This window comes from Anolis carolinensis, chromosome 2 (genome assembly GCF_035594765.1).
Source record: "Anolis carolinensis isolate JA03-04 chromosome 2, rAnoCar3.1.pri, whole genome shotgun sequence".
Lineage (NCBI taxonomy): Eukaryota > Metazoa > Chordata > Lepidosauria > Squamata > Dactyloidae > Anolis > Anolis carolinensis.
The window spans coordinates 9,376,179-9,402,546 of record NC_085842.1 but is presented as its reverse complement, the minus strand read 5'-3'; the positions used below and the strand labels follow the sequence as shown (position 1 = coordinate 9,402,546).

Sequence of the window (26,368 nt, the reverse complement as noted above, 5' to 3'; positions counted from 1 at the left end):
TATTTACAGGTCTTCTCTTAATATACAAAGATACACAATAAGAATGAGTAAGGGCTGTTGGAGAGTGGCCTAGGCTGCCTCAGAGTGTGGTGGAGTCTCCTTCTCTGGAGGCTTCTCTGCAGTTGCTATCTACCTGGAGTGCTTTGATTGTGCCTTCCTGCATGGCAGGGGCAGGACGGGGTGGCCCTTGGGGGTCTCTTCCGGCTCTAGGGTCCTAGGAGTCCATTCCAGGAGGAGGCAACACGGGGTCTCATGGACACGCCTTTCCTCTCCATCCACCTCTCATCCTGACCACGGCCAACCCTTTTGGGATCCAACATTTCCTTCCTGCCGAGGGAGAAGCCCTTCCTTCTTTCCTCCAAGTGAAACATACCCAGCTGTCTCTCTCCGCCCTTCTCTACATCCCGTCTCTGGAGATATTCTGACCTGTCAATATCCGTCTTGAATTGTGGGACCGAGACCTGGAGACAGGGTCATTCCAGGTGAGTCTGACCAAAGCAGAAGAAAGGAGGCCGTGACTTCCTTGGATATAGACAGAATCCTCCTATCGGGACAGCCTGGAATCACATTGGCTTTTATAGCTGCTACATCATAATCTGTTTTTTAAAAAAATTTATATTCAAACACATGAAAGAAAAACAAATGCATATTTATACAAATTACAAATACATTTATTAATTTTTTTAAAAAAAAATCGTACATCCTTTTACAGCAGCCACATTATATTCAGTACAATCTACAATACATTAACATTTGGCATCTACTGTTATTTTCACGCTTATACAGATTTCTTACCCTCCCCCAAGTCACTTTTTTTATTTATCATCTGTCCAAAATTCCTTTTCATTCCCTCTTGAGGAGGTAATTCCGTTTTTCTTATTGAATCCTCTTCCAATACATTTTCTCCAGACATCATCACAACCACTTTGTTTCTAAATCCCTCTCCACGTCAACCTATCATTTCTTCCCAGTTTCCATACTTCCTTATACCATTCTTCTATCTCTATATTTATTTCCCTTTTCCAATTCCTTGCTATAAGCAGTCTTGCAATTGTTAATGCGTTTGTTATCGCATCTTTGTCCTCTTTTTCCAACTGTTTATTATTATATAATGAGAATAAAGCCATGCTAAGACTTCTTTCTATTTGAATGTTCATTGTGTCTATCTCTCTTAATACTTTTCCCCAGAAATTATTTATATATTGACACTGCCACCACATATGTATGTATGTTCCCGATTCTTGGCATCCTCTCCAGCAATTGTTTGAGTAGTTTTTATTTATATTTCCTATTCTTATGGGTGTGAGGTACCATTTCCATATCAACTAAATAATAATTTTCTTTAACACATATGGATATATTTTTCAAGTGTCTTTGTGCCCATAATTATAACCCCTCTGTGTTATTCTTTACTTTTCCTTTGTTTTTTTCAATTAATATTTTAGAAATTTTACTGGATATTCCTTTCAAATTTTTATGTTCCTAATCTTTTCTTTCTTCATTCCAACCTTTGGTCAATCCCCTATTTTATCTAAGTTTTTCCCCTTAATTTTTTTATCCATCATATATATTTTTTATTTTTTGGAAATGTCTTTTCCATTATAATTGGGGTTATTATTGAGCCATCTGTTATTAACTTTCTCCTGTATTTGTTCCATATTTCTAATGCATTACTCAACATTGGGTTCCCAGTTTACCTTATTTTTTTCTCATAAACTATTTTAAAACATATTACGAATTTCTTCCTCCACTTTTCCTGAATCCATTATTAACTATTCTACATCCTCCTTTTCATCATTCCTTGTATAACCAATCTCAGTCTGTTTGCTTTATAATATTTTTTGCTATGAGGAAGCGCTAATCCTTCTTCTTTTTGAGATCTGTTCTGTAACTTGTTTCGTCAATTTCTTTGACTGCCATTACAGTATTTATCATTTGTCCAAATGAGTCTCCTTTGGGGTGGAGAAAGGTGGGGTAGAAATGTTGCAAAGAAATAATGTATTCACCTCTTCTTCTGTAATCTGAAATGGCATTATAAATATAAGGTATATGTAAGTATAAAGTTTATCCTCAAAAGCATTTTCATTTTTAGTATTGCTGTCTTTCCAAACAAGATAGATGTGTATTAATTTTTTTGAACTATTTTTCTCAATGCTACTACATTTACCTCTTCTATTTCTTTTAAGTCCTTTGTTATACTTACTCCCAGGTATATTAATTTGTTCTTGATTCTAATTCCCGTATGGCTCTGTTCTATAAAGTCTTTTTCTTCTTTCTTTGTATAATATAAACCCGTTGTTTTACCAAATATCTTTCAATGATCCTCTCTCCTATTCATTTGACCTACCCAGATATTTAATCAATAACAATGTGTCATCAGCAAATAAGCTCACCTTCTGCTTTTCCTTTATTCCTACACCTTCTACATTCTTACCTTTTTGGATGGCGTTTGCACATAATTCTATCACCATAGCAAATAAAATGGTTCTAATCATCCTTTTATTCTACTTCCCATTCCAAATTAATTCATAATCTCACTTATTATCTGCCATGCTACACAATCAAAGCATTAAATATATCTAATGCTAGTATCCCCACTTTTAACTTCCTCTCTTGAGACAGACATATTTTGTTTAATACTCTTCCTATCAAACGTGACATTTGCCTTCCTTTTACAAACCCAGATTGATATTTTCATATATACTTGTACATGCATTTATTCATTCTTCTCTCAGCCTACTCTTCTGCAGGCTAAAGATGCCCAGGTCTTTAAGCCGCTCCCCATGGGGCTTGTTCTCCAGACCCTTGATCATTTTAGTCGCCCTCCTCTGGACACCTTCCAGCTTTTCAACGTCTCCTTTCAATTGCAGTGCCCAGAATTAGACACAGTGTGATTCCAGGTAAAGTGGTCTGACCAAGGCAGAATAGAGGGGGAGCATGACTTCCCTGGATCTAGACACTCTGCCCCTATTTATGCAGGCCAAAATCCCATAAGGAGGAGGGAGCAAACTTGTTGTCTGCTGCTCTGCAAACTAGGATGCAGAATAATGGCTTCAAACTACAGGAAAGGGGATTCCACCTGAACATAAGGAAGAAGTTCCTCACTGTGAGAGCAGTTCAGCTGTGGAACCTTCTTTGGAGGCTTTTAAGCAGAGGCTGGATGGCCATCTGTCCGGGGTGCTTTGAATGCAATTTCCTGCTTCATGGCAGGGGGTTGGACTAGATGGCCCATGAGGTCTCTTCCAACTCTATGGTTATATGATTTCTTCCCCTTCCACTTCCTGTTCATGTCTCTTTTGAGTCATAGTCGTTAGAAGTTCTTTGGACAACCATTCTGCTTCTTTGCACTTGTCCTATTTATGTGGCTTCTCTCCTGTGTGAATCTTTGGATGGGTACGAAGATTCGAACTGTTACTGAAGTTCTTTCCACATTCCATGCATGTATGTGGCTTCTCTCCTGTGTGCATCCTTTGATGGGTGCGTAGACTTCCACTCTGACTGAAGCTCTTTCCACATTCCATGCATTTATGTGGCTTCTCCCCTGTGTGAGTCCTTTGATGGGTGTGTAGATTTCCACTCTGACTGAAGCTCTTTCCACATTCCATGCATGTATGTGGCTTCTCCCCTGTGGGAGTCCTTTGATGGATACGCAGATGTCCACTCTCACTGAAGCTGTTTCCACATTCCATGCATTTATGTGGCTTCTCTCCTGTGTGAATCCTTTGATGGGTGCGTAGATCTCCACTCTGACTGAAGCTCTTTCCACATTCCATGCATGTATGTGGCTTCTCCCCTGTGTGAGTCCTTTGATGGGTGCGTAGATTTCCACTCTGACTGAAGCTCTTTCCACATTCCATGCATGTATGTGGCTTCTCCCCTGTGTGTATCCTTTGATGGATACGCAGATGTCCACTCTGACTGAAGCTCTTTCCACATTCCATGCATGTATGTGGCTTCTCTCCTGTGTGTATCCTTTGATGGATACGCAGATGTCCACTCTTACTGAAGCTCTTTCCACATTCCATGCATGTATGTGGCTTCTCCCCTGTGTGGATCCTTTGATGGGTGCGTAGATCTCCACTCTGACTGAAGCTCTTTCCACATTCCATGCATGTATGTGGCTTCTCTCCTGTGTGTATCCTTTGATGGATACGCAGATGTCCACTCTTACTGAAGCTCTTTCCACATTCCATGCATGTATGTGGCTTCTCCCCTGTGTGGATCCTTTGATGGGTGCGTAGATCTCCACTCTGACTGAAGCTCTTTCCACATTCCATGCATGTATGTGGCTTCTCTCCTGTGTGTATCCTTTGATGGATACGCAGATGTCCACTCTTACTGAAGCTCTTTCCACATTCCATGCATGTATGTGGCTTCTCCCCTGTGTGAGTCCTTTGATGGGTGCGTAGATTTCCACTCTCACTGAAGCTCTTTCCACATTCCATGCATGTATGTGGCCTCTCTCCTGTGTGAATCCTTTGATGGATACGCAGATGTCCACTCTCACTGAATCTCTTTCCACATTCCCTGCATGTATGTGGCTTCTCCCCTGTGTGGATCCTTTGATGGGTGCGTAGATTTCCACTCTTACTGAATCTCTTTCCACATTCCATGCATTTATGTGGCTTCTCCCCTGTGTGGATCCTTTGATGGGTGCGTAGATCTCCACTCTGACTGAAGCTCTTTCCACATTCCATGCATGTATGTGGCCTCTCTCCTGTGTGCATCCTTTGATGGATACGCAGATGTCCACTCTTACTGAATCTCTTTCCACATTCCATGCATTTATGTGGCTTCTCCCCTGTGTGGATCCTTTGATGGGTGCGTAGATCTCCACTCTGACTGAAGCTCTTTCCACATTCCATGCATGTATGTGGCTTCTCTCCTGTGTGTATCCTTTGATGGATACGCAGATCTCCACTCTGACAGAAGCTCTTTCCACATTCCATGCATTTATGTGGCTTCTCTCCTGTGTGCATCCTTTGATGGATACGCAGATGTCCACTCTGACTGAAGCTCTTTCCACATTCCATGCATGTATGTGGCTTCTCCCCTGTGTGAGTCCTTTGATGGGTGTGTAGATTTCCACTCTGACTGAAGCTCTTTCCACATTCCACACATTTATATGGCTTCTCTCCTGTGTGAGTTAGTTGATGTTTAGCAAGAGAACTTCTCCTAATGAAACATTTCCCACAGTCCTTACAATTATGTCGCTTCTCCCCTGTGTGTGATTTTGACAATGAAGTTTCCATTTTTTAACATTTATTATTCTAATATTATGCCTGAAGTTCACAGATATGGACTCCTGAATAGGACATTTCCTCTTCCCAGTCTCTGTATTGCTGTAGCCTTATTTTCTCTTTACCAACCCCTCTTTTTACAGCACAATCCTTCCTTTCCTTACATTCAAAGGTATGTAGCTTGAAATATAATTTCTCCAATTTATTTCTTGTTCTTGTTAATCCTGCGTACTTTCCTTTCAGACGTAAGGCAAAGGGCAATGTTTTCTTCATAAGGTTCGTTTAGAGGTTACCTGCGAGATGAATAAGAGGAAAATCTTATCAGGAGCAGAGTACAGAAAGATCTCATTGAACATGAAGAACAATAGCCTAGTGCTGTAGCAATCACAGGGGAAGAGGGGAGAAAGACTGGCCCAACTGGTAAGAGCCCGTTGCCTGCTGAGAAGCACTTTAACACTTGCCCAACAAAGAACAATCCCTGCAAAGGGGATAGCGGCCTAAGATCCTGTGTCTAATCCAACCTTGGTAAAGGAAGGCCTCTAATAATATGGTCAACACGGAAAGGGGCTAACGATGCAAAGCATTTCCTACCTAGATCCCGCTTCTTCACATCTCCACTCAAAACCTGAGTGGCCATCTGTATGGACAGACTATCCCAAGTGATCAGTCTTGGGAGAAAAATACTTCATTTTCTTGTGTAGATTTCTCCCAACTCGGGAAAAAGATATTTTCCTGATCCTCTCTTTCCCTGCAGCGTGATCCCTGCCCCACGTTTCTAAAGCAAGGCGCCTGGAGACACTGAGAGCACATTAGGCCACAAAGTTCCTTGACATACTGCATTCTTACAAAACCTATACCACAAAGGTATGTAACTTCAGCCAGAGCCAAGGCACTCAGCCTAGCAGCAGTACATGAGAGAAGGCGGTATAGAGGAGACAGATGGATAGACCCCCAGGATGAGTGGGAATCCTGCTGCCCTCCAGATCCTTCTGCACTCCAACAGCACCCTTGGGTGGGAGACATGATTCCTGCCCAGTTCTGCTCAGTTCAGTCCATTTTAGAAAGGACATTGGCAAACTGCAGCAGATTCATAGAAAGGCAACAAGGACAGGAAGACATTACATTGTAAATGAAGGAAAAATAAAGGCAAAAGTTTGCTTTTGCACAGGAGACAATGTTGTGGCTCGAACTAAAATTATGTGCTAAAGATGATGCTTCTGACTGTCATCTGGGTAGTACCAGGTATAGCTTGTGCCACCAGATGACTGCAACTAGGCCGACCACCTGCTCCCTCGATCCGCGTCCCTCCTGGCTAGTAAAATCTTGCCTGGAGGGATTACGTGAACCTCTGTTGAATATAATAAATAGCTCCCTTGAGGAGTTTTTCCAGAGGGTTTAAAAGAGGCGATGGTATCTCCGCTGCTGAAGAAACCAGACTTAGATCGTTCGGTTTCCTCTAGCTATCACCCAGTCTCGAATCTTCCGTTTCTGGGCAAGGTGGTTGAGAGGGCAGCAGCGGAACAGTTGCAGCAGTTCCTCAATCGCACAGCCGGACTTGATCCCTTCCAGTCCGGCTTCCGTAGGGGGCACGGGACGGAGACTGTGCTAGTTGCCATCACAGATCAGCTTCGCTGCCAAAGGGATCAAGGCGGATCAGCGCTGCTCGTGTTATTGGATCTCACAGCAGCATTTGATACGGTCAATCTATTGACCCATCGCCTAGCCATGATGGGGGTTAGGGAGATACCCCTTAAATGGGTGTCCTCCTTCCTCCAGAATCAGGGACAGCGGGTGGTGAGGGGAGGGATGGTTTCCGAGAGGTCTCCACTAACTTGTGGGGTCCCACAGGGAGCTATTCTCTCTCCTCTATTATTTAACATCTATTTGCGACCGCTTGCCCGACTGGTGCGGAGCTTTGGGCTTGAGTGCCACCAGTACGCTGATGACACACAGCTCATTCTGAGGATGGAGGGCCGGTCGGACTCCGTACCCAATAGTTTCCATCAGTGCCTTGAGGCCGTTACTGGATGGTTGCGTGCCAGCAGGTTGAGGGTGAATCCAGCGAAGACGGAGATCCTTTGGCTGGGCCGTCCGGGTGGGGGGGAGATGCAGCTGCCTACCCTGGATGGCGAGACACTACATCCGTCATCTTCTGTGAAAAGTCTTGGTGTCTTATTGGACCCTCTGCTCACGATGGAGGCCCAGGTCTCTGCTGTGAGCAGATCTGCGTTTTTCCATCTACGTCAGGCTAGGCGACTGGCTCCCTACCTATCTAGGAACGACCTGGCTACGGTGATCCAGGCGACGGTCATCTTGAGGCTCGGCTACTGTAACGCCCTCTACATTGGCCTTCCTATGTCAGTGATCCGGAAACTGAAGCTGGTGCAAAATGCGGCAGCTCGTCTTCTCGCCAGGGTGCCGGTGAGGTGGCGTATCACCCCAATTCTACAACAGCTGCACTGGCTACCGATTGAGTACCGGATTACTTTCAAGATACTGGTACTAACCTTTAAGGCCTTACATGGTTTAGGGCCGGCGTACCTGAGGGCCCGCTTATCCCCCTACCAACCCCAGAGATTACTTCGGTCCGAAGACCAAAATTTGCTTGAAATCCCTAACATACGGACTTATCATTTGTCTTCTACTAGGAAGAATGCCTTCTTGATTGTAGCCCCTCATTTATGGAATGCCTTGCCAGTTGAAACTCGAACTATCCGAGACCTACTTGCCTTTCGGAAAGCCTGCAAAACCTTGCTCTTCCAACAAGCTTTCGATGGGTGAAAAACTCGGGGCTATGTCTGTTTTTATTGTTGTTTTTATTGTTGTTATTGTTTATTTAAAGCTAAGTGTATTGTTTTAATCTATTTCTGTAAACCGCTCCGAGCCAAACTGGGAGTAGCGGTATACAAGTCTAATAAAATAAATAAATAAATAAATAAAATGGTCCCCAATTAACCAGAGAATTTGTTGATCACATTCACAAGGACTGCCAAAGGGGTTCCTAAGACCATCAGAAATATGTATTTCTGATGGTCTTTGACAACACCTCTGACATCCCCTTCGTGACCTACCCAGGGGTCCCGACCCCCTGGTTGAGAAACATTGATTTACACTGTTACCCTATTGCATATGAAATCTGTTATAATATAAATAATAATAATAAACTTTATTTTTATATCCCGCCCCATCTCCCCAAAGGGACCCGGGGTGGCTTACAACAGGGACAAGCCCGAAAACAACAACACAAGACATTTGACCAAAAACATTCCAACGATTCACAAAATAAATAATAAATACATTAAAATCCAAGCAATAAAATCATAGAATTAAAAACAACCAGCGGGGACAGGTTTCATAAAGTGCTGTGTCATGGAAATGAGTGATAAAGTGCCGTATGCCCTTAAAACAGAGAGAAGCATTCTAATGCCAGCTGTATTGGGCCTGTTCATTCAAACGTGCTCTGGAACATCCATGTTTTTAATTCCCGGCGGAAAATGGGCAGACACGCCCCTTGTTTCCTTTCCTCCCAACGCCCAATGAGAATCCGCCTTCCTCTCTGGCGTCATCGGTCTCCGGGCAGGAACGCCCCCGCCCCGCCCCCCGCTCCACCCTTCTGCCGTTAACGGTCACTCCAGGAATCGGCCAATGGGAATGGGCCTCGTCTCTCCGCGTCACCCGTCTCCGGGCAGACTCGCCCTGGGCCGGACTCTCCTGGCCCGCTCCTCATCGCAGGCAGGCTGCCCGAGGAAGCGCCGGGTGAAGCGGGGAAGGGGGGGCCAGGCCAAGGAGCGGGAGGCGCCTCTGCGTGGAGATGGAGATGGAGATGGAGATGGGGGGGGGGGGCAGGAAGGGAGGCAGGAAGGGAGGCCTTGAGGCGAAGGGCCAGGCAGGCCAAGGCCGGAGGGGGGCGCGGGGGGAGACTCGGGGACCCACTCAGCCCCCCCCCCAAACACGCACACGCACACTCACCCCTCCTCCTCCTCCTCCTCCTCCGCTTCCTCCTTCCTCTCCCTCCCGCGCTCGCTCTGACAGGAAAAGGCGCCTCTCGTCCTGAGTCTCTCTAGGAAGACGCCTCCCTCCTCGGTGGACTTCCGCCCGGGCTCAACATGGCAGCCGCGGGCACGATGCCCAGAGAGGGGCGGGGCTTCTCGGCCGTCGAACGGAGCTCTAGACAGAGAGAGACGCTCCTCCTTTCTTTTCTTCCCAACGCCCAGGGTCCGCCAATGGGCATCCGCCTCCCTCCCTGACGTCATCCGTCTCCGGGCAGAATCTCCCCCGGCCCTTTCCTTCGCCGTTCCGCCATGAACGGCCATTCCCGGGACCTGAGGGCCAATCTTGACCTCAGCTTGAAGGGTGGAAAGAACATTGGATGCCAAAAGGAAAGGTAGGATTGTTTGGAAGAGTGAATGTGATGGGTCTGCTGTAGAACGAAGGAGGTCTCTTTGAGAATAGGAAAGAAGTGTCTCCGTGTCTTCTGTGATCCCAAGAAAGAGGGAGGGAGGGCGGGAGAGAGGCCTGGCCTTGGTTTTGCCTTCACGTCCCTCTCTTCAGCCCAGGCCCCGGGATGAGAGACATGGCCTCGGGGTTGGGGAGATCCACAGGGCCTCGGAGACAGAAGCGAACGCCCTCTTCTCCTCAGGACCTTCTGGCCTTCCCAGGAGATCCGGCCTCCTTCCCGCCTCCTCTTCCCGTTCTTTGCAGGCATTTCATCTCATCATCACGACTGCCAGATGGATCCCAAATATCCGCTCCATTGGTTAGTCAATTAGGATTGTCTGGATGATAATTCACTATGTTAGATTTTCATCTTTTCTTCTTTCAACACTACACAAATATGTGTTTCTATATATGTGTCGCTCTAAAATATCTAATTAACGAGGCTTGCCACCTTCTATATTCTAATCAAAGAGTGTTGATAGGGCAATTATTCAAAGTCTCTTGAATAAAGAGTTTAGAGATAGTACAAAATGTAACTGTATACTATGAATACTATTTTAGTCAACAGATCCTGCCGTGGCCATCTTCCTTTGCTTCTTTATGAATTCAATGAAGGGTTTCCATTCTTCTTGAAGTTTCTGTGTATTTGTTTGTTGTGCAGCTGAAGTTAGTTTGTCCTTTTTGGCCATTTCGAAACCTTTTGTCATCCAGTTTTCTGGTGTTGGCATGTCTTCTTGTTTCCATAGTTTTGCGTATTCAGTTCTTGCTTCTGTTGTCATATAAAGAAAGAGTCTTTCTTGATGTTTCCCGGTAGAAAAGGTTCTGGTCTTAATAGGATTTTTTACTCTAGAATAGTTTCCATGTCTCTGTGGATTTTTATTCAGAATTTCGTTAGCTTTTGGGCAAGTCCCAACATGTGTGTGTGTGTCTGTATTTGAGAGTTTTTCTGGAGTTTTGTACCATCTATGTATCATTTTGTTGAAATTTTATTTAATTGTGTGACTCCTTGTAAATTTTAGTCATTTTTACTAGAGCTCTTCCCATTCTCATGGAGTTATTGCTTAGCCTAGAGTTTTCACCCACTGAATCATAGGTTCTTTTATTTCTTCATCAATTGTAAAATCTTTCAGAAGAAATTGATGTAGCTTCCCAATTGGCTTGTCTTTTGTCTGTAGCAGTTGGTTCTGCTGATTCTCCAATTCTTGTCTACCCATTTTGTTGTCTAGACGGAGTCTCTCTTGGAGTCGATTATAATGGAACCATGTCATTGTTGAGTCTTCTTTTTGTTCATTTATTACAAATGAACAAAATTACAATATTACAACATTTCTACCCCGCCCTTCTCACCCATCAAGGGGACTCAGGGCGGATTACAATATAAAACACATATATCAAACAATTACAATCACATTTCAAAATTCCATTTAAATTAAATTACATTCAAACCTTCATAAATATACATATAAATAAACATTCAAGGTGCATTTCAAGTACAAACCGGGTCTGTCATTATACCTTGGATCATACAGTTGTCATTTCTGCTGCTAGTATTGCTCAAAAGCCTGGTCCCATAACCTTTCTGCCTTTCTTTCACAGAGGAAATGTGATTTTTGGCTGAGAATTTTGGTGTAGAGCCTGTGGAGGGATTTCTTTCCCTTGAAAGAAAGAAGAGGGAGGAAAAGCATCTTGGGTACGGTTGGGTTCTTCACCAGAGTGGTTCCAACATGGAGAGACCCAACTCACGTGGGCCTGAAGCAGGACCTGGGGGCAGTGGGGAATCCTGGGAAAGAACCAGACATGAGTCCCTGAGTGTGGACCTTGACAGCTCGGACACACAGCGCCAGCGCTTCAGGCAGTCCTCCTACCAAGAGGGTGAAGGACCCCGAGGGGTTTGCAGTCGTCTCCACGATCTGTGCCGCCAGTGGCTGAAGCCAGAGCAGCACACCAAGGCCGAGGTGCTGGACCTGGTGACCCTGGAGCAGTTCCTGAGCATCCTGCCCCCAGAGATGGGGAGCTGGGTCCGAGAGTGTGGGGCAGAGACCTGTTCCCAGGCGGTGGCCCTGGCGGAAGGCTTCCTCCTGAGTCGGGCCGAGGACAAGGAGCAGGAAGGACAGGTGAGAGCATTCCCTCTGGGTTTCACTAACCTGGAGACTGATGGACAGGTTGAACGTACATCCTGCCTTTCTTCCAAGATGGGACCGATGTGGGGGATAAGCAAGGCCCTGCTCCCTCGGCCTCTTTCCCCACCTGCTCTGCCCCTCCGTCTCTACTGTCAGCTTGGTTGATGCTCTGCTCAAGATAGAACATAGACAATCATGGGAGGGGGAGGGGGGCATTGGTTCCAAACTAGGTTCCCATCTCAGAGTTATTCTTTCCAAAAAGGTCTATAGGTCTGTGATATTTTTGAACTTTTCCCAAACTCCTTCTGGAACGCTCTGTGCTCTTCCAGGCCCCTAATAATAACTCCATGGAAGTCCCTGCACCAGAGGAATCTCCACCAGACACCACCCAGAGTCTCAGGCAGAAGGAGCTGAAGCGGGAAAGAGACGGGGCTGCTGCCTTGCAGGGTGAGAAGGAACTCTTCTGGGAGTTTTGGGGGTTTGTGCCAGTGGAAATCCCACTTTGGGGGATGATTGCACACCCACAGTTTGAGCTTCAGAACATGAACACGCAGGATCATTTGGCCTTGAGAGGGGTATATATCTTAAACTCCTGTCCTTTGTGTGATGTTTTATGGACTTTAATATGTATTTTATAGAAATGCAGTTTTAATGTGTATCTTTTATAGAAATAGGTATCTTTGTTGAATTTTGGCAATGTTCATGTTTTTAAAATTTTGTGGTAACCTGCCTCGAACTGCAAGGAGAGGCGAGTAAAAATGAAATAATTATTGTTATTATTACTACTACTGCTACTACTGCTATTGTTATTGTTATATGTAGGCATTAGGTTGCCAGAGGTGTGACTTCAGTTTGATTTGCAGTTTTCTTTCTTGCAATAGGACTTCAGTGTCTTCTCAGGTGGGACCCTAAGTGAAGATAAGCCCTGAAACTGAGCTGGAAGACAAACAGACAACAAAGAATCACTTTAGTCAAACACCAAGCCCAGTGCTAGTTTCACTCGAACATCCTCACAGCAGGGCTTGCGAGATAAAGTCCTAATCCCTCACATTGTACATCTTCATTGGCTGTTGAATGCGCCTGTGTTCTTAGGGTCGTTTCCTCATCGGTCTCTTTATAGGACTGCAATGGTCACTTCTGAGGCCTGTTTCTGTGACCAGCTTTCCACCCCTTGCTCTCTCTCCAGGGTCTGGAATGATGCTGTGGCCGAATCCTCAGCCGTTTCTCCCCCTTTGCGATGGAGTGGGACTGAGTCAGGTAAGCAGGAGGATTCCTGGGAGAGGAGGGCTGGGCCTGCCGGGGTGCCTTTGGTTCCAGGATTAATGGCCAAATATCTATTGAAACTGACAAGATTGAATGTGTTTCCTTAGAAGTGAAATCTTGGAGTGAAATACAAGGAGGGAAAAAATGAAGAGAGAATTAAAGAAACCAGAATGGATGTTCAAAGAAATTTCAACGGAGCTAAGATTGAAAAAGGACATGTACAGGAAATGGAAAGGGGGAAGAGTCACCAAGGAATGTAAACGACTAACCTGCATAAGTTGGGAAAAGGTCTAACAATCTAAATTAGAAAATGAGGTCAGAAGAAGAAATGAGCCAAGAGTAGGGTCTGTGCCTGGAGAAGGTGGTGAAATGCTAACCAGGGATAGGGAAGAGGTAGAACATGGCCTCAGTCTTCTCCCAAAAGGAAATGGGTATTCTTCCTGAGCAAGATGGAGCAACTGGGGAAATGCAACCCCAAATAGGTAAAGAAGTGGCCCAGGAATACCTGGCCACTCTCGATGAATCCAAGTCTCCAGGGCCAGGTGAACTACACCCAAGAGAATTGAACTAAGAGTAGTAATCCCAGAACCACTGTCAATCCTCTTTCTTCATTTTTGGGAACAGGAGAAGTCCCAGCAGGGTGGAGGAGGCAAAGGTTGTCTCTATCTCCAAGAATGGACCAAAAAGAGGTCCCCTAACAATGACCATCCAGTTATGTTGACCTGGCCCATAAGCAGTTGCAGCAGCTGTTTAGACTCTCAAATTTTTATAAGGAGGAGATCGTTTGATGTGGATTGATAATCGTTATAGAGGGAGCAGATCTGTTTGTTTGCTATTATGCACTCTTTATCGAACCAATTTTTGGATCTGACCCTGGGTTGCCTCAGCATTCTTTGCCAATCGTATCATTTTTAAAAGAAAGGTTTTATAAGGGATTCAAACCCGGTGATCACCTCCTTGAAATCTGGGATTTCAATGATCATAGTTTCTATGGACAACACTTCATAAGAGTTCAAGATATCTAGGCACACCCCCTTCATCTTAAGGTTCCGCTTCAGCCTAGTGTATTGTGGGTAGGCTTGTCCAGGTGGGGAAGTGCTGCTTCTCTCCAAAACCAGGGGAAGGGGAAGTGGGAAACGATCTCTAAGCAAGGAATTGTCGATACCAAATGAATGAATGTTGCTAGCTATGGAGGGTGAAGTCAGAAGATAGTCTATGACACTAGAGCCCCTTGGTGAGACCAATGTATATTCTCCAGAGTCAGGAAACTGAGTAAGTCCATTTAGCCGAGACAGGTTGAGCTGCGTGGCCATTTTGGTCCGTCATTTTCCGGCTTGGTTTCACGCTTGGTCCTTAGAGTGTCGGGCTTCAGGTGTCGGGAGGGAGTTGAAGGGATCTTCATCCAGGTTCTTTTCTCTCAACACATTTACCAAAGTAGACCCTACCCTTGCATTGAAGTCGCCTGTTATCTTGACCTAAATAACAGGGAAGATGTTGGAGCAGATCATGAAGAAGGCCGTCTGGAATCACTTAGAAAAAAGGCTGTAATCACTGAAGGGCAAGATGGGTTTCTCCAAAACAAGTCATGCCCGATTAATCTCTTTTTCAGTAGAGTTACAAGCTTGGTAGATGAAGGAAATGCAGTGGGTGTAGCACATCTTGCTTTCAGTAAGACCTCTGGAAAGGCCTCCCATGGTTTCACAAACAACTAGTAAAAAGTGGGCTGGATAATACTCCTGTTCGGTGGATTTGTAATGGTTTGAGCGACAAAGGGTGGAGTGTCGCAGGGTTCTGTCCTGGGCCCAGTACTGCTCAACATGCGTATCATATTTTCAGATGACACCAGATTAGCAGGTATAGCTGACAGTCTAGAAGATAGGATCAGAATTCAAAATGGCCTGAACATGGTGGATAGCTGGGCCAAAACTAACCTAATTAATTTCAACAAGAATATATGTAGAGTAGTACACTTAGGAACGATAAAAATGCCATGCACAGGTACAGGGTGGGCTTGACAGTCATTCATATGATGGGATCTTGGAGTGTTAGAGGACTACAAGTGGAACATGAGCCAACAATGTGATGCAGCAGCTGAAAGGACTATGGGATTTTGGGCTCCATCCTAAGGAATATTGTGTCCTTCTTTCTGCTTTGGGGAGACCTCACCTGGAACAACACTGTGTCCAGTTCTGGGCACCACAATAAAGGCTGGAACATGCTCAGATTCCATTTCTGATTCTACGTATCAATTGAGAAATGGTTCTGACTGACCAACCCGTCATCTCTAGAAAGCTTACAACTGTGGCATGGAGGCCTTGGCCCTTTCCCTTTCAAACAACCAACAGGAATGTAAATCTACTTTAAAGAATTTCTTGTTATTCTTTTTCTTGATCGCTCCCATGTGAGAAGGGAATCTTTTCTTCTTCCGCCAGGGCCCAATCGCCTTTGAGGACGTGGCTGTGGATTTCTCCCTGGAGGAGTGGGTTCTCCTGAATCCGGACCAGAAAGCCTTGCACAAGCAGATCATGGAGGAGATGAATGGGATTGTGGCCTCTCTTGGTAAGGCTCCCTCACTGATGGGGATTTCTGTTTCAAAAGGCAGTATTATCCTAAATCATCACAGTCACTGAGGGTCTGTAAGGCAGGGCTTATGTCAGAAATATGTGGCATAAGAGTAACAACAACAACAATAATAATAATATAACATTAGTGCCAATTCAGACTCAAGTGGGAAGATTACCATAACTGGAGTCAAAGCATATTTCCCCTCTCTCAAATATATTATATATTACTGTATTTTATATTGTACATTATATACACTATATATATGTAATAAATATTATATTATTAGCATAGCATGTTACTAGGGGGAGGGCCCCAGAGCATCAGTTGGGCCTCCAACTGATGGCACAGTAGACAAGATGGAACTGTCTTCCTGGTTCCCCCTCTCTCCTAACGTTTCGCCCGTATTTATGGCAGGTATCCTGAGAGGTGGGAGGTATATTGGAAACTAGGCTAGTGAGGTTTATAGATCTGTTTTTCCCATATACCTGACAACCTCTGAGGATGCCTGCCATAGATGCAGGCAAACATCAGGAGAGAATACTTCTGAAACATAGCCATACAGCCCAGAAAACATGGCCATACAGCCCAGTGTTTACAAAAAACACTAACTACATTTCTTAATAGTCAATGACTGGGTCTGAGCTACTCTCTGTTTCCATCTCTTCTCGGGTTTAAAAGGGAGGGGAAAATTCCAAGCCCTACATCTCTCCTGAGACACAAGCAGAGAGAGGTCTCAATGCACACAGCACACACGGAGATATAAAAGTCAGAAATCTTGCACCATTCTACAAAACCAATCAGAATGAGAAAAAGAAATGAGAGAAAGAAAGAGAAAGAAGAGAACAAATAGATACATCCCAACTGTCAATCAGGAGACAAGGGGGAGGGATTCCCTCAGCCTCTTCTGAAACTAGCTCCCTGTTCCTCATTGGGGACTGCAGACTTGAGCAGCGTGGGGTTGAATCACAACAGATGGATCAGCAGCTCTTTCCTCTGGTCCAGTCTTGTCCTTCCTCACAGACTGGGATGGTGTGGAGGCAGTCTCTTCTCTCTCACGTGGGATGTTATGTGGATGCCACTCTATCTGGCCGAGTCCTACAGACATCCCTTTTTTGTTCCCTTTTCTGCCTTCATCATTGTTCTCCACCTTTTCTTTACAGTCACGGTTTTGCACGTTCACAGCTTTGTCAGGCAAATCTATCCCTTTGGAACTCATATTTACAGCCAACTTCCATAAAGTGTAAGAGTCCCATTTGGCAGTTGATGGGAGAAGTGTATCTGTATCATCCGGCGCAGTCTGTCTCCCACCGGGATCCACGGCTGTTTCTCTCGGCAGCAACATACAGTGGGTCTCTCTGTGCACCAGACACCTGCCAGGAGGGCCACTGATCTGTGCATGTGCTTTCTTCTGCGTGAGTATGGCGACGAAGAGAAAGAAGGTCGTTGGATCCATGGAGCAGAAACCTGGACAAAGGAGAGACAAGGCAGAAGGTAGCCAACAACTATGGTGTCGAACGGGTAGCAGTAGGAGAATGGAAATGGAATCGATTGCAGATAGAAAAATGGTGTTCTCCAAAGTTACCGATGGTGTGCTGAAAGAGAGGAAAACAATGAAAAATGTGACTATGAAAAAGTTATTGAAGCTTTGTATGTTTGGTTTACGCAGCTGAGAGACAAAGGTGTGTGTATTTCAGGGCCTATTTTACAGCAAAAGGTATTGCGTTTTCGAAAAGAATTTAATGAAGGGGAATCAGATTTTACAGCAAGCATTGGCTCGACAGGTGGAAGAAACGTTATGGAATCCATCAGTTAAGTGTTTGTGGTGAGAAGCTGTCATCAAATTTTCAAGAAATAGAGGCATTCAAGAAAGAAATTCAAGGGGAAAAAAATTCAAGACTTTGTTGAAACTGAAAGCCTAACGGGTGATCAGATGTTTGATTGTGACGAGACCGGCCTCAATTGCAAAATTTTACCGAGCAAGAGTCTTGCAGCCAGAACTGAAGGGAAAAAAATTCAAGACTTTGTTGAAACTGAAAGCCTAACGGGTGATCAGATGTTTGATTGTGACGAGACTGGCCTCAATTGCAAAATTTTACCGAGCAGGAGTCTTGCAGCCAGAACTGAAGCAGCAGCCCCAGGCTAAAAGCGTAGTAAAGAAAGGCTGACAATGTTAGCATGCAGCAGTGCTACAGCAAACCACAAAATGGACCTCGCAATGATTGGGAAGCCCAAAAATCCAAGAGCCTTTAAAACAGTTTCAAAAAATGCTCTTCCTGTAAAATACTACAATCAAAAAAGTTTGTTGATGACCAGTGAAATGTTCAAAAGACTATTATTATTATAATAACTATTATATTCCGCCCTATCTCCCCAAGGGGACTCAGGGCGGATCACAATACACATACACGGCAACCATTCAATGCTGTTTGGAGACAGGACAGAACAGAATAAGACAAACAGAAGGAGGTGCGTAGTCTTGAAGTCCAGGTTTTTGGTGCCTTGGAGGCTGATGTTCTGCTCAGATTCAGTCACAGGGGTGCTGTTGCTTCATTCTCTGTGACAAAGAGCCATCAGAACTTCCTCCCTCCACCTTCCTCTTGGTCACCGCATTTCTGGGCTTGTTCTTTATGGTGTTTTAAAATACCTCCCCCACAATTTGCGTTACCTCATTTCTCTATTTACAGCTTGTAAACTGTTTTCGAACTGCTTAGGTAAACAGTGAGCTGGGCTGGAGGTCGAGCGCTCACCCCCGACCGGGCTTCAAACTGGCCACCTTTCGGTTGGTGGATCTTATTACTGCTGTTGATTTACCAGTTGTGCTACAGCCCAGCCCTAAGGAACTTGTTCTTTCCACGGAGGAATTTTTGAAGGAAATTTACCTGCCCAGGAAAGTGGTTTTGTTGCTAGACAATGCCTCAACACACCCTGATGCAGAGGAGCTTCAAGAGGGGGACATGAAGGCGATGTTTCTGCCACCGAATGTAACCGTCATATGCCAACCGATGGATCAGGGCGTTTTGGAAGAGCTCAAAAGGAACTATTGCAGGAAGCTATTCTCGGCAAGGATAGAAGAAATGGAATAAGTTGATCTCGCAAAGATGGCGAGACTTGGCAGCGGAGAAATGGCAATCGCTGGAAAAGCAGGCAAGGGTCACAGATTTTAAAAAATCTTCACAAGACTGAACTTTTTATGGATTTAACTTCCAACAGTGTTGTTTTATGCAATTCTATATTTATAGTCAATTTTTTAGTAGTAAATATTTTTGTAGTCACTGCTTTCAATACATTGCTATGTTTTGGTGCTAAATTTGTAAATACAGTGATTTCTTCATAATGTTACCATGTATTGAACTGCTTTTCCTGTCAATTTGTTGTAAAACATGATCTTTGGTGCTTAATTTGTAAAATCATAATGCAATTTGACCTTTAATAGGCTTTTCCTTAATCCCTCCTTGTTATCCAACATTTTCACTTATCCAATGTTCTCCTGGTCAGTTTATGTTGGATAAGCGAGACTCTGCTGTACTCTGAAATTAGGTATGGGATCTTCTACGTTGGAGTGGAAAAATCAAACATTAAGGGAGCATGGGAAAAGAGAACTGGGATTGGGGGAGAGAACTACAAAGGAGGGAAGATGGTGAAATGGGTGGTAGTTGGTAAAGTCTAAAGCTAGAGAAAAAGGCAAGCATTTGGATGTGAAGGGAAAAGGCATCCATTCCCCAGAGAAAAGGAGACGGAATAAAAAACCAGGCTGGGCTGAGCAACAGGGAGCCTCTGGAGCGTATGTTACTCATCTCTCTCTTAGAGGCTCCAGGCAGACAACCAGGGTCCATCTTCACTGAACAAGGGGAGGGGAAAGGACAACATGTATATCTCCTTTTCCTCCATGTCTGTGTTATTTTAAGGATCATTTCAATTCACTCCTTATCCCACGTCCTTAGAGTCTTTATGACTCACACTGAGGAATGATTGTTTATGTTCTTCTTCACAGTAGATAACGGGGAGAAGAGCCATGTATGCACCAAGTACAGGAAGCATTTGGGACACAACTGGGCCTTTCGTCGAGACCAGCAAGCCCACAGAGAAGATGGAGGTTCTGCCAGAGAAAGGCCCGACAAATGCAATGTATGTGGGCAGTGTTTTACCCAAAATGTGGCACTTGTGCTTCACAAGACACTTGATGTTGGGAAAAGCCATCTTAAAGGGAAAGTATCTGCAAAATGTGTGGTGAAACACAAGAAATTTCACACAGGTCAGGAACAATACAGATGCCAAGAGTGTGGGAAGTGTTTTGCTTCCAGTTCAGCCTTGGTGAGGCTCAAAAGACTCCACACAGGAGAGAAGCCATACCAATGTCAGGAGTGTGGGAAATGTTTTGCTGACAGTTCAGCCTTGGTGATGCACAAAAGAAGCCACACAGGAGAGAAGCCATATAAATGCCATGAATGTGGAAAATGTTTTACTCAGAGTTCAGCTCTTAACAAGCACCAGAGAACACATACTGGCTAAAAAACAGCCATTGTGGGTAAATGTCTGATTTCAAACAGGACCCTTTGAGAAGTTCTGCGTCAGATTTGGTGGAGTCCCCGTTCTTGTCATTTGAACCTGTAAGTTGGAGGTCTGTTCTCTGGAGCAGCAGAAAGAAAGCTCTGTGTGAAAATCCCTCAGAGCAGTGGTTCTCAACCTGTGGGTCCCTAGATGTTTTGGCCTTCAACTCCCCTAAATCCTAACAGCTGGTAAACTGGCTGGGATTTCTGGGAGTTGTAGGCCAAAACACCCGGGGACCCACAGCTTGAGGACCACTGCTTCAGTGTCAGTTCCTGGAAGGTGTAGGAGACAAAGATAGGCTCACACAGCTTGTAGCCATGGAAAACTTTATTGAATCCGCCTTGCCAAAATGGCCGCAAAGCTTCTACTGCCCGTCTTCCGCTCTTTCCCCTCAGTATATTGGGTGGTTGCTTCCCTCCTCCCTTCACGTCTCTTCTTCTCCATTCACACCTCCCTTTCCTTTTGTCCTTTGGTTTGAAGACCAGACCCTGTCATAAACCAGCCTTCCCCGCCAAATGGTCTTCTTTATCCGATTTGTTGTAGTCAGGTGTGAAAAGAACAGCTTGGAGAATGCTGATCTTTTTGCATCCTGACATTCAGAGAGTTAAATATTAAGTTAAATCTTGTCACCTCGTCTGAAAAGAAATAAACCATATGTGATTCCATCACTTGTTCTTCTGGTCTTAGTTTCCAGCTCCATTTTCACCTTGGTTTAAATGTCCAGTTTGTGAACGTTGTGCCCCTACAGACACATCCTCTGTTTTCCTCTTTAGTCAGGACTGGTCAGCTTGAATATTGTAAATAGCCGTTATGGGAGGGATCCAGAGTTAGCCCCTTCCCTTTCAGACAGTGGCTCTCAACCAGTGGTCCACGGACTACCAGTGGTTCGCAAGAACTAAAATACAGTCTGCCTTCTAAGCTTCCCTTCCTTTGCTTTCTTTTTTCTTGCCCTTCCTTCCCCTTTCTTCCTTCTTTCCTTCTATCCTTGTCTTCTTGTCCCTTCCTTTGCCTTCTTTTCTCTTGCCCTTCATTCCTTCCTTTTTCTCTTCCCTTCCCATCCTGCCCTTTGCTGCCTTTTCTCTTCCTCTTCCATCCTTTTTCTCTTCCCTCCCTTTTCTCCCCTTTGCCTTTTCTCTTGCCCTTCTTTCCTTTTTTCTTCCCTTCACTTCATTTCCTTTTCCTTCTTTTCTCTTGCCCTTCCTTTTCTCTTCCCTTCCTTCCCTTCCTTTGTCTACTTTTCTCTTGCCCTTCCTTCCTTTTCTCTTCCCTTCCTTCCCTTTGCCTTTTCTCTTGCCCTTCCTTCCTTTTTCTTTCTCTTCCCTTCCCTTCCTTTGCCTTCTTTTCTCTTGCCTTCTTTCCTTGCTTTTTCTTTCTCTTTCCTTCCCTTCCTTTGCCCATCATATGTTATGGACTGGAGTAGAGTACAATATATGTCTCATTTGATGCCTCAAGAACTTGAATGTATACTGTAATTGTTTTTCTTAATCTGTTTATCCTATTATGGTTATATTATTGATGTACTCTGATTGTTTATGTGAGTTTAATATGTTGTAAGCCGCTTTGGGTCCAGTGAGGGAGAAAAGCAGGATATAATTCATCATCATCGTCATCATCATTATTATTTTCTCTTGCCATTCTTTACTTCCCCTTTTCTCTTCCCTTCCATCCCTTTGCCCTCTTTCCCTTGCCCTTCCTTCCTTCCTTCCCTTCCCTTCCCTTCTTTTCTTTTGCCCTTCCTTCCTTTTTCTCTTCTCTTCCCATATTTTCCTTTGCCTTATTTTCTCTTCCCCTTCCTTCCTTCCCTTCCCTTCCTTTGTCTTCTTTTCTCTTGTCTTCCTTCCTTTTTCTCTTCTCTTCCCATATATTCTGTCATGCCACGAGCAGGCAAAACATTACCTGCTGCCCTGTCTCTTTAAGGTTCCAAAGGGGCGGAGCTTAGCCTTGGCTCCTGCCAGCCTGAAATGGCAGTTATTTTTGTCAGTTAGAATTTGTCAGTTGGTGAGGCTCTGGAAGGAAGTGTAGGAAGTAAAAGGATCACAGAAATTCACGTCACGTTGGAACTGTATTCAAATTAGATTAAAAAGCCACAGGCTACAGCAATAGAGAAAGCCATGTCAACAACACTGCATTGAAGTCACCTCAAAGATACAAAGAATCCAGTCATAACAAGACTTTATACTCTGTGGCAATATCTATCCAGAACTGCATAGACTCAAAGATTTCTTTCCTCACAAGAGACTTCATAGTGGCAACAAGGGGAAAAGAGATCAATTTTGTCTATTAATAAAATATTTTGTTTTACATAACACAGTGTCCAATCTGTCCTTCGTGCTATGGGTCCTTCCAGTTCATTTAGTTAACCATGGAGGCAGAACATATTCCTTTGCCTTATTTTCTCTTCCCCTTCCTTCCTTCTCTTCCTTTGTCTTCTTTTCTCTTGTCCTTCCTTTCTTTTTCTCTTCTCTTCCCATATTTTCCTTTGCCTTATTTTCTCTTCCCCTTCCTCCCTTCCCTTCTCTTCCTTTGTCTTCTTTTCTCTTGCCCTTCCTTCCTTTTTCTCTTCTCTTCCCATATTTCCCTTTCCCTTCTTTTCTCTTCCCCTTCCTTCCTTCCCTTCTCTTCCTTTGCCTTCTTTTCTCTTGCCCTTCCTTCCTTTTTCTCTTCTCTTCCCATATATTTCCCTTTGCCTTCTTTTCTCTTCCCCTTCCTTCCTTCCCTTCCCTTCCTTTGCCTTCTTTTCTCTTGCCCTTCCTTCCTTCTCTTCCTTTGCCTTCTTTTCTCCTCCCCTTCATTCCTTCCCTTCCCTTCCTTTGCCTTCTTTTCTCTTCCCCTTCCTTCCCTTCCCTTCCTTTGCCTTCTTTTCTCTTGCCCTTCCTTCCTTTTTCTCTTCTCTTCCCATATATTCCTTTGCCTTATTTTCTCTTCCCCTTCCTTCCTTCCCTTCTCTTCTTTTGCCTTCTTTTCTCTTGTCCTTCCTTCCTTTTTCTCTTCAGCAGATGGTGAGGTCAGAGTGGAAGAGCAAAATATTCTTCCGTTGTCATGGTCCGATCACCACCTGATCAGTTTAAGACTCACTGTGACCTCAAACCTCCGCAGGGGTGGTGGACCCATTAAGATGGTCCGCCCCAGGAGACTGATGGATCCAGATGGATTCTTGAGGTCTCTTGGGGATCTTCCTGTCATGGAGGCTGACGATCCTGTCGATGCCTTGGTAGATCGCTACAATAGCGAGATGTCCAGGGCAATTGACATGATCGCCCCCGAACGTCCCCTCTCATTGCGAAGAGTCACTTCGGCTCCCTGGTTCACGGAGGAGCTGGCAGTGATGAAGCGCTCGAGGAGGGGACTAGAGTGCCACTGGCGGAAAACTTGTAGCGTTTCTGACCGAGCACGGGCTAGAGCCGCTATTAGGGCCTACTCCGCGGCTTTGCGGGCAGCCAGGAAGACCTTCACGACTGCCCGCATAGCGTCTGCAACTAACAGACCATCGGAGTTGTTTCGGGTCGTCGGGGAGCTCCTTCACCCTCCTGAGGGGGGAGGGGCACCCGAAGACTCGGCAACTCGGTGCAGCGAGTTCGCGCACCACTTTGCAGACAAAGTCGCTCAGATTCGCTTCGACTTGGATGCTAGTTTTGTTGCAATGCCAAAAGAGGTAACTGAGGCACCTGTCTGTTCAAACTTGTGGGATTCGTTTCAGCTTGTTCGCCCGGATGACGTGGACAGGATCCTTGGGGCGGTGAGAGTGACCACTTGCTCTGCAGACCCTTGCCCCTCGTGGCTAATTAAATCGGCCAGAGGAGGGTTGGTAGAGTGGTTTGTGATGATAATTAATGCCTCTTTGGATCAAGGCAAATTTCCATCTGTCCTCAAACAGGCCATAGTGAGGCCTATATTGAAGAAGGCCTCCCTTGATTCGGCCATTCTAAACAACTACAGACCAATCTCGAACCTCCCTTTCTTGGGCAAGGTCCTGGAGCGGGTGGTTGCCTCGCAGCTCCAGGGTTTCCTGGATGACACCGATTTTCTGGACCCATCGCAGTCTGGCTTTAGACCTGGTCACAGTACTGAGACGGCTTTGGTCGCCTTGGTGGATGACCTCCGCAGGGAGCTGGACAGGGGGAGTGTGACCCTGCTGGTTCTCTTGGACATCTCAGCGGCTTTCGATACCATCGACCATGGTATCCTTCTGGGACGGCTCTCCGGGATGGGCCTTGGGGGCATGGCTCTGTCGTGGCTTCAGTCCTTCCTGGAGGGCCGTTCCCAGTTGGTGAAGCTGTGGGACACCTGCTCGGACCCCTGGCCTTTGACCTGTGGGGTCCCGCAAGGTTCCATTCTGTCCCCCATGCTTTTTAACATCTACATGAAACCGCTGGGAGAGGTCATCCGGAGTTTTGGAGTTCGGTGCCATCTCTACGCAGATGACACTCAACTCTACTACTCCTTTCCACCGAACTCCAAGGAAGCCCCCCAGATACTGAACCAGTGCTTGGCAGCTGTGATGGGCTGGATGAGGGCAAATAAGCTGAAGCTTAATCCCGACAAGACAGAGGTCCTCCAGGTCAGTCGTATGTCCGATCGGGGTATTGGGTGGCTACCTGTGCTTGACGGGGTCGCACTCCCCCTGAAGGCGCAGGTCCGCAGTTTGGGGGTCCTCCTGGACTCAGCACTGACACTTGATGCTCAGGTGTCGGCCGTGGCCGGGAGGGCCTTTGCACAATTAAAACTTGTGCGCCAACTGCGACCTTACCTCGTGAAGTCTGATCTGGCCACGGTGGTCCATGCCTTAGTTACCTCTAGACTGGACTATTGCAATGCACTCTACGTGGGGCTGCCCTTGAAGACGGCCCGGAAACTCCAACTAGTTCAACGTTCGGCAGCCTTGCTTCTAACTGGAGCAAATTATAGGGAGCGGTCAACCCTCCTGCTTAAGGAGCTCCACTGGCTGCCATTCACCTTCCGGACCCAATTCAAGGTGCAAGTGTTCACCTACAAAGCCCTGAACGGTTTGGGACCCTCCTACCTTAGTGATCGCCTCTCCCCCTACGAACCTGCACGATCTCTTCGTTCGTCGGGGGAGGCCCTCCTCTCGCTCCCACCTCCGTCACAAGCGCGGTTGATGGGGACGAGAGAGAGGGCCTTCTCCGTGGTGGCCCCCTTCCCGGCTCTGGAACTCGCTCCCCAGGGAAATCAGGCAAGCCCCCCACCCTGGTAGCATTCAGAAAGAGCTTGAAAACCTGGCTCTTTACTCAAGCCTTTAGATAAAGATTGCTAATCCAGAAGCAATCTGTATCTGTGACCATTCTTGTACCGGTTTGCACCTTTTACCTTTGTCAACTCGATATAGACACAGGGTCTATTCCCATCCCAATTTGCACTTCCAGAATTTGCAGCACTTTATCAGTCACCTTGTGTTTACAATATTTATATGGTGCACCTTACCCAGTCTACTTTTACAATCTCTCAGTTTTAATCCATGTTTTTATTAGTTCTTGTTTTTTATTGGCTAATGTTTAATTTTATTTTTTTGTGTGCAAGTTGTTGTCTATTGCTGTGTTTTATACCGCTACTGTTTTTATTCGGGCTTGGCCCCATGTAAGCCGCCCTGAGTCCCCTCCGGGGAGATAGAGGCGGGGTATAAAAATAAAGTTATTATTATTATTATTATTCCTTCCTTCCCTTCCTTTGTCTTCTTTTCTCTTGTCCTTCCTTCCTTTTTCTCTTCTCTTCCCATATTTTCCTTTGCCTTATTTTCTCTTCCCCTTCTTTCCTTCCTTCCCTTCCCTTGTCTTCTTTTCTCTTGCCCTTCCTTCCTTTTTCTCTTCTCTTCCCATATTTTCCTTTGCCTTATTTTCTCTTCCCCTTCCTTCCTTCCCTTCCTTTGTCTTCTTTTCTCTTGCCCTTCCTTCCTTTTTCTCTTCTCTTCCCATATTTTCCTTTGCCTTATTTTCTCTTCCCCTTCCTTCCTTCCTTCCCTTCCTTTGTCTTCTTTTCTCTTGCCCTTCCTTCCTTTTTCTCTTCTCTTCCCATCCTTTCCACTACCGAGAAGGAAGGCCCTGTCTCTCATCCCTGCCAATCATGCCAGCGAAGAGGGCGGGATTGAGAGCAGGGCCTCTCCAGACGGTCTTAGACTCCGAGATGGTTCATAAGAGGAGAGACGTTTGGACAGGTAACCCATCCAACACAGGCTGTGACCCT

The 26,368-nt window shown here is 45.4% G+C and overlaps 4 protein-coding genes across 9 annotated transcripts in view; 2 read left to right on the top strand and 2 right to left on the bottom strand.

Moving 5' to 3' along the window:
* The window catches only part of LOC134296915 (zinc finger protein 721-like), a 31,967-nt gene extending 22,678 nt beyond the window's left edge, over nucleotides 1-9,289 (bottom strand). The window contains exons 1-2 of one of the 2 annotated variants that reach the window (XM_062973058.1): nucleotides 9,210-9,289; nucleotides 650-5,533 (exon numbers count right to left, since the gene is read on the bottom strand). In XM_062973058.1, coding sequence (XP_062829128.1) covers nucleotides 3,354-5,252 — 1,899 coding nt within the window. In that variant the 5' untranslated portion in view covers nucleotides 5,253-5,533; nucleotides 9,210-9,289 and the 3' untranslated portion in view covers nucleotides 650-3,353. Of the gene's footprint in view, nucleotides 1-649; nucleotides 8,728-9,209 lie in introns of those variants that run through there. The other variant, XM_062973059.1, reaches the window with a different exon arrangement.
* Nucleotides 1-26,368, bottom strand: part of LOC134296910 (zinc finger protein 658B-like) — a 152,438-nt gene that overhangs the window by 88,537 nt on the left and 37,533 nt on the right. The window contains exon 1 of one of the 3 annotated variants that reach the window (XM_062973046.1): nucleotides 9,210-9,324. The exons of the other annotated variants lie outside the window; for them this stretch is intronic. The gene's annotated coding sequence lies outside the window, so the exon portion shown is untranslated. Of the gene's footprint in view, nucleotides 1-9,209; nucleotides 9,325-26,368 lie in introns of those variants that run through there. 3 annotated transcript variants of the gene reach the window in all.
* Nucleotides 9,512-14,003, top strand: LOC134296951 (zinc finger protein 24-like). 2 transcript variants are annotated; one of them, XM_062973147.1, is made up of 3 exons: nucleotides 9,512-9,624; nucleotides 11,274-11,791; nucleotides 12,127-14,003. In XM_062973147.1, exons 2-3 carry the CDS (start codon nucleotides 11,402-11,404, stop codon nucleotides 12,433-12,435), a joined length of 699 nt encoding a protein of 232 aa, XP_062829217.1. In that variant the 5' UTR covers nucleotides 9,512-9,624; nucleotides 11,274-11,401; the 3' UTR covers nucleotides 12,436-14,003. The 2 variants fall into 2 exon arrangements, with proteins under 2 accessions (XP_062829217.1, XP_062829218.1); XM_062973148.1 differs by lacking the exon at nucleotides 9,512-9,624 and having other exon boundaries at nucleotides 10,076-11,791; nucleotides 12,127-12,244; nucleotides 12,984-13,999.
* On the top strand, nucleotides 15,041-20,309 carry LOC134296962 (gastrula zinc finger protein XlCGF71.1-like). Of its 2 annotated transcripts, none has more exons than XM_062973178.1 (2): nucleotides 15,041-15,619; nucleotides 19,617-20,307. In XM_062973178.1, exons 1-2 carry the CDS (start codon nucleotides 15,586-15,588, stop codon nucleotides 20,132-20,134), a joined length of 552 nt encoding a protein of 183 aa, XP_062829248.1. In that variant the 5' UTR covers nucleotides 15,041-15,585; the 3' UTR covers nucleotides 20,135-20,307. The 2 variants fall into 2 exon arrangements, with proteins under 2 accessions (XP_062829248.1, XP_062829247.1); XM_062973177.1 differs by lacking the exon at nucleotides 15,041-15,619 and adding an exon at nucleotides 16,652-18,769 and having other exon boundaries at nucleotides 19,617-20,309.

What these genes read in the sequence shown, in the direction of transcription:
- LOC134296962 (XM_062973177.1), top strand. Translation starts at nt 18,724, where the DNA reads ATGGCGAGACTTGGCAGCGGAGAAATGGCAATCGCTGGAAAAGCAG. An exon ending in GGCAATCGCTGGAAAAGCAG is followed by an intron (nt 18,770 to 19,616) that starts GCAAGGGTCACA and finishes TCTTCTTCACAG; the next exon opens with TAGATAACGGGGAGAAGAGC.
- LOC134296951 (XM_062973147.1), top strand. Translation starts at nt 11,402, where the DNA reads ATGGAGAGACCCAACTCACGTGGGCCTGAAGCAGGACCTGGGGGCAGT. An exon ending in ACAAGGAGCAGGAAGGACAG is followed by an intron (nt 11,792 to 12,126) that starts GTGAGAGCATTC and finishes GTGCTCTTCCAG; the next exon opens with GCCCCTAATAATAACTCCAT.